A 13,200-nucleotide genomic window follows, 5' to 3' on the forward strand; every position below is an offset into this window, starting at 1 on the left:
TTCCTGTACAGTACATATGTGTCTTCTGTTGTAGATCAGGGTATAGTGTATATACTGTATGTGTGTTTATTTTCAACTTTGGAACTGTTTTTTTATGTGTGACTATAACTTTTGGACTGTTGACTATTCTATGTGAATCAACACATTTTTTTTTGTTTTTTTTTATGTATGAAAATTGCAAACAAATAAAAACCCTTTTTTACGAAAAATAAACAAATCACCTGGAGCAGTCCCCTCTATTTTGGGATAGTATACATAAATGTTTTCTAGAAAATGAACACTCACTCACATATACACATCCTGTGTAATTATTCGCCATTGATTGTGATGTGTGAATGAAATCTGTTTTGTTGGCAGTTGAGGCTGGAAATAGAAGTGCGCTGTTTGTTGTTAGGCCGGCTCCTCGGGAGCACATAATGCAGCTCAGTATGTTTGGGAAATTTAGAAGCAAATGTCCCGACAGCTGAGAGTATAATGACAGCTGTCCTCTTGTGTCATGGAGTCAGGGACACGCACAGACATAGCCAGGACCTGCCCAGGGCTGTGCTTTCCTATTCCAGCCTACAGCCCACATGGTCAGCCGTGGACAGAACTTTACACAATAAATGACGAGCTCTTTGGGTCAGATATACATTTTATGTACAGGAGCGTGGGCTATATGTTAGGAAATAACAAAGCGCATTAATATGGATCAGCATTCCTGGTAATAAGATTTCTTTGTTCACACAACTCTCCATCAAAATATTTTTGGTGTTCGGGGACAAACGAGGTTTGAATTGCTCATTTCTGTTTGTTTTTCTCTTGTATTGTATTTTGCGTGTTTTTATTTTTATCATTTACTCTTATTTTATATATATTTGATATATATTTAGTCTTTTTTTTTTAAATAAGTGCGGCTATAAGAGAACAGTTTATTTATAATGCAACTGATGTACAAAAACAAAAGTCAGAATGCATTTTCCATTGATATGGCTACAGCAGATTCAATTCTGATTGGTTGCTGTGGGTTAGTGTGGGTATTGAAATCTATTGAGAGTTCTGTTTAATAATAACAACAACTGTACAGTAACCCATTGCAAGTAATCACACCAACATTGTCATATTTCTTTTTTGTTGAGCTTATAAAAAATAAGAAGCTCCACTTGGCATTTTTAATAATATAGTGCATTTAACAATGGCATGATGTAACCATTAGCAACCACTGAATTGTTTGCTTTAATGAGATGATATAATGAGAAGCTATGCTTAGATAAGTGAATGGAAATTTCTGATTTGCCGACAGAGGGGGTGTTAGTAGAGATAACCAAAATGATTAATATTTTATCTATGAAATGCAAATATTCAGTTTGTATCATTTTACCTTACTTTTATCATTTTTGCATTATTTTGAAAACATTTTTATTTTTCGCACAGGCTGTTGCAGTTGTCAGAGAACTAACTGTAAAATGGTGTTGTGTTGAATACAATGTTCATAAAAAGTCAGATCTAATGTACTGTAATCTCCAAATTGATCAGACTGGGCATGATCTTCTTCAGTGATTCACAAGCCACCATATATGTATGCAGATTTGTCTAGTTTGTGTAGAATCCCCAATAGATAAGTCCTGGCAACTGGGATTTTTGACATGTATGATTCTTATTGGAAATGATGAATCAGCATGCATATATGTATTAGAATCCTAGAACTGCAATGCCCTAGGAAGGATCAGATTCCCTCAATCCAACCATATCAAAGATCAGGTCACTTATCTTCATATAATACACATCACTGCTTTTTCCATCATGCATGCCCGTCAGCGTTCTTTGATTTTTTTTTTCTCTAGCTGGCCTATTTTATAATGTAACATTGATTTCTTCTGTTTTTGGCAGGAGATCTGTGAGGATATCTCAGATCACGTGGAACAAATCCATGCTTTATTGGACACAGAGTTCTCCCTGAAGCTACTATCTTATTCTGTCAATGTGATTGTGGACATACATACAGTGCAGCTCCTGTGGCATCAGCTCCGGGTGTCTGTGCTGGTCCTAAGAGAAAGGATACTACAAGGGCTGCAGGACAGCAACGGCAACTACACGCGGCAGACTGACATCCTGCAAGCGTTCACCAAGGAGGACCAAGAGGCAAGAGATTCACAAAGCTGATGTGAAGAATGTGGGGCTACATTTATCATTTATTACAACTAGAGGAAAGGAGATGGGAGATGGCACCCATAGCTTTCAGATGTCATTTTCATAGTTATAAGCAAGGCCAAGGATAAATCCAAGGAACAAAAACCAAGCTTAACTTACTGACCAGCCCACAGACAACCAAGTAAACCTGTCTAACAGTATGCGTTAAAAGCAGGGGTTTAGTCTGCACACATTTGCAAATGCATGTGTAAGCCACAGAGCCTCGTCAAGGCACCCTGGTATCTGTGGTACCTAACATTAACCTATAAGTGGCCCTACAGTGGAGGCACATGCATTTTCATGGATAGGTGAGAGCAGGTGGACTGAAGGACTTCTTAAAGGTGGGTTGTCTGCGGGCTGGTCGGTAAGTTAAGCTTTTTTTTTTCCCTAGGAATTATCCTTGGCCTTGTTTATAACTGTTGTTAGCCTTCCAATGCTTCTTACTGTGATAGCCAACTATAGATGGGGCAAGTGGCGTACCCTTTTTGTATCACTTTAATTTTCATTGTATAGATTAGATTAAATAGTAAACGTATTACTGGTACTGTAGTCTCAGCTTCTCCAGTTTTTCTTTCCTTCAGTTGTTGTAGATTTGTTGTAGTGGAATAGAGGGTCATGGGTATAAAGAACAGGAGGGTGGGAGACTTTAAACTACATTTTTGGGGGAAAAGAACTAACTGTACTTACACTCATGGGTGATATGAGAAATTGTGTAATAAAAGTCGTACTAAAGGGCAAAATCAAAAATGACATATATGATGCGGTCTGTCACTAGAATTACAAACCAGAATTTTTCATGGCATCTTTAGCTGTTGGTCCTGCTATTATTTCTCGACTTCCATTAACAGACTTAGCTATGCAGTAAAAGTGGGAGCTAGAGGTCTTATGTAACTGGTTAAAAAGTGTTAGCTGAAGTTCAGCTTTAACGTATTACTTATCATTTATGTTAAGTCATGTGAATCTTCTAGATCATCTAACACGTCCTTCTCCAGACAATGCCGCTATCCAAGGGTGACTCCGTTGCCCCTCTATAGATAGTGAAGCCACTCTAGGGCTACCTCATTTAAGGGTTGGTAAACTGCAATACATTAAATTCTGTTTTTGGGTTTAATAACACTTTAACTCTTTTAAAAGTGTTAGCTGAAGCTCAGCTTTAACGTTTTAGTCACTTATGTAGAGTCTTGTACTAGATCATCTAAGACTTCCTTGTGCAGACAGTGCTGCTGTCCAAAGGTGACTTTGTTGCCCCTCCATAGATAGAGGAGCCAATATTGGACTACCAATGCAGATACCACATTTAAAGTGGTTGTAAACCCTTACAACACACTTTGACCTACAGGTAAGCCTAGATTAAGGCTTACCTGTAGGTCCAAGAAATATCTCCTAAACCTACACGGTTTAGCAGATATTTACCGAAAGACAGGCATCGTCATTGGCGATATGCCGCGCGTGGCGGCTCTCGTGCGCATGCACGGGAGTGATGTCATCGCGGCTTCGCCAAATGACAGCGGCGGAGCGGCGAGACCCACCGAGTAGATGGATGCGCCAGACTACAGGGGACAGCGGTGACTTCGCTGGCTCCTGTGTCAGGTAAGTGACACATAATGGACTACTATGCGATGCATAATAGTCCATTATGCTTTACCTTTGCAGGGAATGAAAGAGGAAGTAAACTCATCAGGGTTTACTTCCTCTTTAAAGCAGAATTAAACCCAAAAGAAAACATTTATTCTATTACAGTTTACCAATTCTTAGATGTGATGGCTGCATTTGTTTTCTTGTTAAGGCTTGCTTTCTTTTATTTTCACCTCATCTGTTGATCTGGCCTGTTCAGTAGGGACCAGATGAAGGAATCAAGCAATTTTCTTTCCTTCAGAATGTAAATAAAGATAAGAAAATTGCATAATGTATAACCTGCCTAAGTCTGTTGCTTTTCAAAAAAACAATCTCTGTTCCAGATGTATCAGTTTGCAGGGATAAGATAAACCATTTAACACTGACAGGGTAGAGTATTCAGCTTTTATTTATTCTAGTAAAACCTATATCCCAACAGGATTCAAAAACTGCTGTAACTGAATATAAAGTGTTATCTCGAGTTTGGCTTTAATATGTTTGTGTATTAAATTTTTTTAGCACATTTAACAATACCCCCCCCCCCCCCCCAAACTGACAATGCTGTTGTCTGCCATGCTCCTGTGCTCCTTCATCCAGAATAGAGGAACTTTAATACAGGAGGTGTGTTACTGGCCAGATCACCAGGAGAAAGTAGAGGGAAAAAAAAACAAAAAAAAAAGAAAACTAAAAACTAATGCAGCCACCACACCTACCGATTGATAAGTTGCAATATTTTAAATTCTGTTTTTAGGTTTATTATCGCTTTAACTCTGGCAGAATTGCAACACATGTTGAATAGTTTTAAATCTTTACTATTACACAGATACCTCTGATGTTCATTCTGCATATTTCCCTGTCCTACCTTATTTCCCAGTCCGCAATGTTATGGCAATCCTATTTAACATGGAAATGTTTGGGGTTACAGCAAGCTCAACTGTAGAGCTTCTGAAATTCTCACATAAAAAGTAACTATATAGCAAAAATAACTGCCACTTGCAGTAGTACTACAGGGCAACACTTCTAAAAACTTGATTTTTTTAGGACTTAAATGTAGTTATTTAAAGTATTCTTTATTTATTTTTATTTTTTTACAGGATAGGCTTGATGCCCTGACAGAAGTGGATGGCTCAGGTCAGCTGACCATTCGATGCCCCCCAGATTACCTCTCACTGGACTGTGGGATCACTGCCTACGAACTGTCAGACTACAGTCCCAGGGAGGAGGACACCCCACCTCCTCCTGCTAAACCCCTGGAAGACTGGACATACAGTGCTATGCAGCAGGAGTTTCCAGATTTAGTTAAAGGTCCCGGTCTGCTAAGCGTAGTTTCTGACAAGGAAGCCTCACTGAATTCTGAAATGGAGAAAGAGTCAGCACAACACCACCTGGAGAAGACAGTGCAACAAACTCTCAAGTCTTTCCTTTCCAGTGAAAGCACCACACCAAAAAGACCTCTACAGGAGGGCAGTGATCACGGGGGAGATTCTCCCACTCGGCCTTCTCTTCCAAAACGAGCACTGTTTCTGAATGATATGACAGATTGGGTGAAGTCAGACAGTCTAAATTCTGTTGATATGAACTTGTCCCTGCCAGTTTGCTCTACATCCCCCAACAAGCACTTCAGTCTTAGCGTGACCGCCACATATTCTGCTAATATTCCATCATCTCCTAAAAGCCAAGTACCTAAAGAGGATGACATAGCACAGAATATAGAGGAGCTGACCAGTCAAGTGCATCAGTGCCTTGATGGTAGAGTATCCCCTATTAATTCTACTAACTCCCGCTGCAGTACACCAAACGAAAGTCAGCGAGACCAGCAGAATAATAGACTGTTGGACTCACCAACCCAGGAATCAGGGGAAGACCGCTGGTATGGGTCTGATGAATTCCTGGCTTTACCTTCACACTTGCACCAAACAGACCTTCTTGCCTTGCGCCTTGGTAGCCTTTCACAGTTGGTATCTCCTACACCTGGAGAGCCCCAACCATCATTCCGAGATGTGGAGGATTGGGAGATCAGTTCAGGATCAGAGGTTGGACCTAGTTCACCGCGATGTCTTTCTCCCAGTACCCCAAGTGACATAGCCTCATATACCGATGGCAGTGAACGATCAACTCCACACCTTAGTGGGTCAGCATGCACCGGAAAACAGAACAAAGCAGCACTTATACAGAGATTGATGTGGGACATCCAGAGACAGGACAATGATCGACACGTGTGGGACAGAATCCAGGTGAGTGACGCCCCAGTGAAAGAGATTTGAATAACAAATTCATGTGCTCTTTTTATATATGAACCATATGAAACTGATTATTGTTAGCAATACTTTATATTTGATAAATATTCACAAAGTCCTAACTTTTGAAAACTTAAAATGAAACTCCTGCCAAAACTTTAATTAATTTTGGATAGAGTAAGGAAAGGGGTTGGATACTTGTCAGCTTTTTGTTATCATTGTCTGACACTGTTGGGTGCTCTATCATTTCCTGTAATTACTATCACAGTGATACGAGCTGTGATAGTATTTTCGGGGACTTTGAATGTAAGGGGAAATCTTTCCAAAAAGCAGAGTATGAAAACAAATGTACCTAATAGAAATCAGCATTGATAGCAGTGCTGTAGCTTTTTACTGCTGTCTATGTCACCATTGCAGATATTTTATGTTACTTTATCTGAAAATACTAGTTTCCTTCCATTCTTTAATTCACTTACCTGTAAAAAGTGTTCAGATCATAATTCCTCCAGGTTAGTGACTAAAAAAAAAAAAACTGGAGTCACTTATTCAGCCTGACAGCCAGGAAAATAAGATTTTTATACTTACTATATAATCTGTTCCTCAGAAATCATTGCGGGATATAGGCATTCCGAACAGTTGGGTTATACTGCAGCCTACTGGAGATTCAGACAATGGCAAACAGAAACATTGTTAAGCCTGCCCCTGTGTAATCCCTCTTCTACCCAGCATGCCCCAATCTTTTGGAATAGCGGTATTAAGGGCAAGAACAAAAAAAAACAAAAAAAAACACACACACAGAGGGTTGGAACCTGTGTCCCCCAGTGGAATCCAATAAATAGATTTTATGGTAAGTGGAAGAAACGTATTTTTGTTCTTGCCCATTGAAGGACATAGGAATTCAGATACAGTTGGGGTTTCCAAAAGTTGCCTAATTGAGGGTGGGCAGCAGCCACTAACAGGTCCACATAAAGGTAATGAAACTATCTGAAACTGTCTGCAACTGCAAACAAATCAGGTCTAAATCTAAAGCAGATTAGGCAAAGCCCAGTGCAAGACAGGGGAAACTACCTTGGAACCAGAGGTTCAGCCTGTTGTACAAGACTAGGATAGACAAGATTACAGCCAGAGGGGCAACACTCCACCTGAAGAAAACTTGAGTCTGAACCAGATGTCAAACAAAAAAAAATCCACCAAAACAGTTAGAACATCACAGCTACCTGATTAGGGAAGAACAAACTCACAACATGATGTGGTGAAAGGAGAAAGGGAAACCTCTGACAAACCGATTCTACAAGAAAAACACTAGTTGGTTTACATAGATAGATAGGCCCAAGTATTACACTCTTAACCCTTATGGTAGGATGATTAGTGATTAACTAGCTGAAGTTTGCTCAGTGGTTGGCCATGTCAGCTGCCTCCCACCTGACATCCCTTTAATGCAAAATCGAAGGAGACAGGCAGCAAATTGACAGCTGCATCCAGTCGAATACAGGTGCTGTTTAAGTATTTTGACAGCTGGTGGGGCTTTCAGGGCAAAGGGTAAAAATCCACCTTGCTCACTTAAAGAGACTGATAGGTCATGTCAGGGATGTCAATTCTCTGAGAGGTAACAGATAACTCCGAAGCTCAACTTAGGCTTAGAAATTCACATTTAAAGGGCAAGTCCACATTTTTTTTTACATATTTGGGTGAAACCTTTCATGGTCCTTTAATACCATATGGAGGATGTATAAGAAAGTTATTTGCAGCTGTAGGAGCCTAATGCCGCGTACACACGGTCGAACTGTTTGACATACTTAGTCCGTCATACAATCCGACGGACAATCCGGCGTACTTTCCACTGAACGGACTTGACCACACACGGATACACAAACAGTCCGACGAAAGCTTGCGCGATGACGTACAGCACGTACGACGGGACTAGAAATAGGAAGTCCAAGACACAGCAAAGCCCTGTAAATCCTTTCTGGGCATGCGCCATTCTTAGTCCGTCGGACTAGCATACTGACGACCGTATTGTCCGCTGAAACCAAAGTACGACGGAAAGATTTTTGGAAAAACCGAAATTCTTAGTACTCCGGACTGCACGCTGAAAAAGTCAGCTGAAGCCCACACACGAGCGGATTGTCCGCTGAAATGTGTTTCAACGGACTAAGTACGTCAAACAGTTCGACTGTGTGTACGCAGCATTACAAGACCCAAGGCCTAGAACAGTTAGTCAATCCTCCAGATGCAAGGTAGAACACACTCCAATAATAAGGTCTGACTGCAGGGACTTTTAATCAGTCAGAGATGGTGATACCGACCACAGGGACAGCTTGATTTAGGGGTTGATGAGGGCCAAAGGCAGAGTCTTAGAATCCTTAAAGCTGTGGGTAGAGTGCCACAGTAGCTGAGCGCAAACAGAAAAAAAATCCTGAGGGGACATAGAGATCACTGTGGGTATGAGGGAGGACTCGGCTTCACCCATTAGAGTCGAGGAAGACATGACGATGATGACCATAAAACAATAGGGTCATCAGGTTCTGGATTTCAGATGCTGATTCCTTTTGTGGAAACCAGGTCAGTTCCCTCAAAACCACTAGGGAAGTATAGGTTAGGTCACTCTTGGCAGCTGGACTGTCCTCTCTGACTCTTAGCCAAGACATTTTTCTTCCTTGCAGCCATAGTGCAGCTAGGCCCCGTGTGAGACAAGGCCTTAGGTATTCACAAACTCAAGCAGCTGGTGCTGATGAGGATTATTGGCAGCCAGAGGTAACCAGGTCACTGTAGGCAGGCAGTGGAAACAGACACAAACTTCAGGACTAGGAACAGCAGCGGGAAGGTGCCTTCTCTAGGCTGAATTTTGGGAATGAGACTGCGCATGTGTTTCACTCCACTAAGTGGAAGACATCAGTACTCGGTTCCTCAGTCTTAATTGTTACTGTGGTAAAACTGTCAGTGGCAGGGAAGTTAAAGTAGTTCCCACTGCTTCAACCTGAATTACCTTACTCACAAAGTCAGTCTAAAGAAACAAGGTCACACCTGGGGCTGTGCTACGGCCCTGTACCTGGAAAGTGTTCCACAGCTAACTAAAGAAGTACACTCAGGTCTGAAAAGCGCCACAATACAGAATCCAGTGCTCAATGTCACATTCCAGCCTCCTCCCTCATTAACACACACCCAGCCCAGTGGGGTCCGAGTATAGCCTCCAAAGCTAATGCCAATCTAGATAGCTGCCATATAGGGACCACCTCAAGCAATGGTATAGGAAGGAATCTTGTTTGGAGTCACCAAAGAAAAGCTCCAGGAAGAAAAAATAAAGCTGCCAAGAGAAAAAAAAAAAATTAGGAAAAGGAATGGAAATTCAAAGGATGGCAGCAAAAAACTGAGGCATGCTGAGTAGAGAAGGGGTTATGTGGGGGGGGTGGCTTAGTTTGTTGGTTTGTGTTGAAACATCCTGTGGGCAGCAGTATAGCCCAGCTGTAGCGGAATTTCTGTATTCAAAAGGGGATGAGAAAGAAGTAGTATTTTCAGCAGGTAAGGTGCGCATTGGCAGCCTCTATCATTTCTCAATACAGATTTCCTTTAAGGGACTTTGCCTACATGCAAGGCAATTAAGGCATTATGGTTCTAGCAAGAGTAATCTGAAATAGTCACCTTGGTATTAATCAAGATGAACATAAAAATATGAAGGCAGTGGGTAACATTAGTGAAATATGAACCATCATGAGAAATCTTTAATGAGGAATTGTAAAATGTAGTAGCTCATCACAGCCATTAGCGTGATAGAATATGCTCACTGTTCTTATTTAATAATACATAATACAGCATATCCAGGATAATATCAAAGTAGTGTCCAGAAACCTACAATCAGAAATTTGAATGTAAACTGAGCGCTTATTGAATTCTGAACACTACTGATCATTACATTGGGGTATTTAAAAGTCTTCTCTAAATTATGAAATCTTCCTGATACCAGTATATTATATTATTATGATTCTTAGATCCAAAAAAATATCCCTTTAATGGTTGTATTGGGCTGTCAGTTTTCAAAAGACAGAAGCATAAGAACAGGAGAGCAATGGGGGGTTATTTACGAAAGGCAAATCCACTTTGTGCTATAAGTGCACTTGGAAGAGCAGTCGCTGTAAATCTGAGGGGTAGAGCTGAAATGAGGGGAAGCTCTGCTGATTTTATCATCCAATCATGTGTAAGCTAAAATGCTGTTTTTTATTGTCCTTCCATGTCCTCCTCAGATCTACCGCGACTGCACTTCCAAGTGCACTTGTAGTGCAAAGTGGATTTGCGTTTCGTAAATAACCCCCAATGCGTCCATATTATATATACCCAGTCATTTTTTTCCAAACAAGTTCATTTTTTAAAATATCATTTTAGCAATTGCTAAAACAGTGCTAGTCCTGGGACCAGTGTTGGTCATCTTACTTTAAAAAAGTAATTAGTTAAGTTACAAATTACTTCTCCCAAAAAGTAATTACGTTAGTAACTCGGTTACTACATTGGAAAAGTAATTAGTTACTCAGCAAAGTAACTGTGACAGGGGTGGCAGCAGAGGTACTTGAGGGGGTGGCAGTGGTGGTAATTGAGGGGGTGGCAGCGGTGGTAATTGAGGGGGTGGCAGCGGTGGTAATTGAGGGGGTGGCAGAGGTGGTGGTGTACAGTACTTGGGGGGTGGTGGCAGCGGTGGTGTACTTGGGGGGGGTGGCAGGCAGCGGTGGTACTTGCGGGGGTGGTAGCGGTGGTGGGACAGCATTATTCAGTGGTCCACCTTCCCCAGAACTAGGGCTTCTTCCAGGAGTCAGGGAATGGCAGCCTTCCGCACTACTTAGGTATTGAGATTACTGCTGCCTGACTTCTTTAAGCGGTGCTAGTTCTGGGACAGACATACCAGTGTTTAATTCAATAAGTCTGCTCTCTTTCAGAACTAGTACTGCTACCAGGAGCTTACAATGGCAGTCTTCAGTACTGAATGGGAGTCTCAGCTGTTACAAGCAACAGCCATTGCATACAAATAGCATAATCATTGCATAGGATGTATTTTAGCAGATACATCAATATGTACTCAGCCAGGATGGCATTTTGGTGTACAGTTGCCAAATATAATTAGGCATACTAAACCCACAACAGTAAAATCAGTCTGTATATGCAGCAAAGCAGTGGCAGCTGGTGCTTTATTTTTTAGGGGGGCAGCAAACAAACCACCCGACCCCCCCCCCCTCCATTTGGTTGGTCTGTAAAACCCTTTGCTCGGATGGTGAACAAACCTCCCCCCCCCCATCACTCGCCTGTCCACCCACCAGCCCCACACTTGCCCCATCTAGGCTTCGGCGGCTTCCTCCTGCATCTCCTCTTTGGCAGCTTTCCCCCTATTTATGCTCCCGGCCAATACTGTTGCTTCTCTTCTCAGCTAATCCGGGCTTAAGACACACTTCCTGATTGGCTGGTAGGAGAAGCAGGGAGACAATATTAATTCACTATTGTCACACAACTGGGTGGGTTTGGGGTGCAGTGCTCTGCGCCCCAAGCCCACCCTTTTTGAAGCCAATTAGAGTCTCAGGCTCTAATCATGTACTTAGAAAAAAAAAAGAAAGAGAGACACGTGCAGCGATAAACAGGCTGAGATTTATTAAAAAGGTTTAAAAAGACTTACATTAGGTTAGTGGTGTAAAGGCACATCTTAAATACAGCGTTTCATCCGTATATCCCTTGGGACACAACTCATGGGGGCTGTAGTGCAGGGATCACAGCATCTGTCCTTTAGCCCAGGGGTCATCAACCCCCGGGCCGCGGCCCACTGCCGGGCCGTGGCCTGCTTGCAGCCGGGCCGCGAAGGCTGCACTCTGATGAGCGGCGGCGGAGCAGGCAGAGAGATGACATCATCTCTCACCGCCCGCCCGCATTACCGCTGTTCCGCGCTCAGAGCGGGGCCGCTATATGGAGGCGAGCTAGCAGTGAGATGAGATCATCTCCGCCCGCCCGCATCGCCGCTCTTCCGCACTCACAGCGGGGATGCTATAACGCTGGAGTTGAGGCGGGGGAACAGAGAGATGAGCTCATCTCTCACTGCCCGCCCGCTTTACTGATACACTATTGAAGCTGAGGCAGGTGAGAACATTGCTCACTACTGGCGCCCCACTGCTGTTCTTCCTTACTATCCATTAGTGCAGGCTTGCCTCTGAACTAATGTGCACACCTGTGCTGCCACCACTGCAGTGACAACAGTCATGTGGTGGCAGGTGACAATCCACATTTGGTGGCAGGTGTCATGGCAAATGACAAGCTGCATCTGATGGCAGGCGATGCCGCAAATGACAAGCTGCATCTGATGGCAGGGGACGTGGCAAGTGACAATCCAAATCTGGTGGCAGGTGACGTGGCAAGGGACAAAATGCATCTGGTGGCAGATGACATGGCAAGTGACAAGCTGCATATAAAGGCAGGCGACATGGCAAGTGACAATCCGCAGTTGGTGGTAGGTGACGTGGCAAGGGACAAATTGCATCTGGTGACAAGTGACGTGACAAGGGACAAGCTGCATCTGGTGGCAGGTGACATGGCAAGGGACAAAAAAGCATCTGGTGCCAGACGACGTGGCAAGGGACAAAATGCTTCTGGTGACAAGCTGCATCTGAAGGCAGGCGACGTGGAAAGTGACAATCTGCATCTGGTGACAGGCGACGTGGCAAGTGACACTCTGGCACATTCTGCGTTATGGTGAGTTGAACTATTTCATTATATATTACAATGTAATAATAGAAATAATGCGCTTCAATCATCCTGACATCATATCAATGATGGTGCCGGGATGATTGAAGTGCCAACGCCAGCCATCGCCCGATAAATTGCCCGCGAAAAGCTGCATACGCCCCCCTGGGCCTTGGCACAATTTTCTTCAACTACGCTGGTCCCCGGTGCCAAAAAGGTTGGGGACCACTGCTTTAGCCGATGGTTAGTGGCTTGATCCATTCCATGACAGTTTCAGGATGGTCGGAGCGGTGCTGGTCACTGTAGTGCCCTTAGCTTAGTGTTCGGAGAGTCTGTGTCTTCCGGGAACGGGCTGGGGTAGGCGGCGCTTCGGAGCATGCGTGCTCCTTCATCAGGCTCTAGTAGTGGCCATGTTGGTTGAGGGACATATAAATACTAAGCAAGACGGGTGAGGTGGGTGGGTGGAAAACGAGAA

At 43.1% G+C, this 13,200-nt stretch overlaps 1 protein-coding gene and 1 long non-coding RNA gene across 2 annotated transcripts in view; one reads left to right on the forward strand and one right to left on the reverse strand.

Moving 5' to 3' along the window:
• Positions 1 to 11,788, reverse strand: part of LOC143943210 (uncharacterized) — a 178,392-nt gene extending 166,604 nt beyond the window's left edge. Inside the window, exons 1-2 of the long non-coding RNA XR_013264893.1 lie at positions 11,671 to 11,788; positions 6,497 to 6,537 (exon numbers count right to left, since the gene is read on the reverse strand). This is a non-coding gene — a long non-coding RNA (uncharacterized LOC143943210). The remainder of the gene's footprint in view (positions 1 to 6,496; positions 6,538 to 11,670) is intronic.
• The window catches only part of AKAP6 (A-kinase anchoring protein 6), a 427,520-nt gene that overhangs the window by 111,411 nt on the left and 302,909 nt on the right, over positions 1 to 13,200 (forward strand). Inside the window, exons 3-4 of the mRNA XM_077464820.1 lie at positions 1,870 to 2,121; positions 4,878 to 6,017. Coding sequence (XP_077320946.1) covers positions 1,870 to 2,121; positions 4,878 to 6,017 — 1,392 coding nt within the window. The remainder of the gene's footprint in view (positions 1 to 1,869; positions 2,122 to 4,877; positions 6,018 to 13,200) is intronic.

The sequence above is a fragment of the Lithobates pipiens genome, unplaced genomic scaffold, assembly GCF_037356315.1.
Source record: "Lithobates pipiens isolate NorthernLeopardFrog02 unplaced genomic scaffold, aLitPip1_a1.2 Scaffold_30, whole genome shotgun sequence".
In the NCBI taxonomy this organism is placed as follows: Eukaryota; Metazoa; Chordata; class Amphibia; order Anura; family Ranidae; genus Lithobates; species Lithobates pipiens.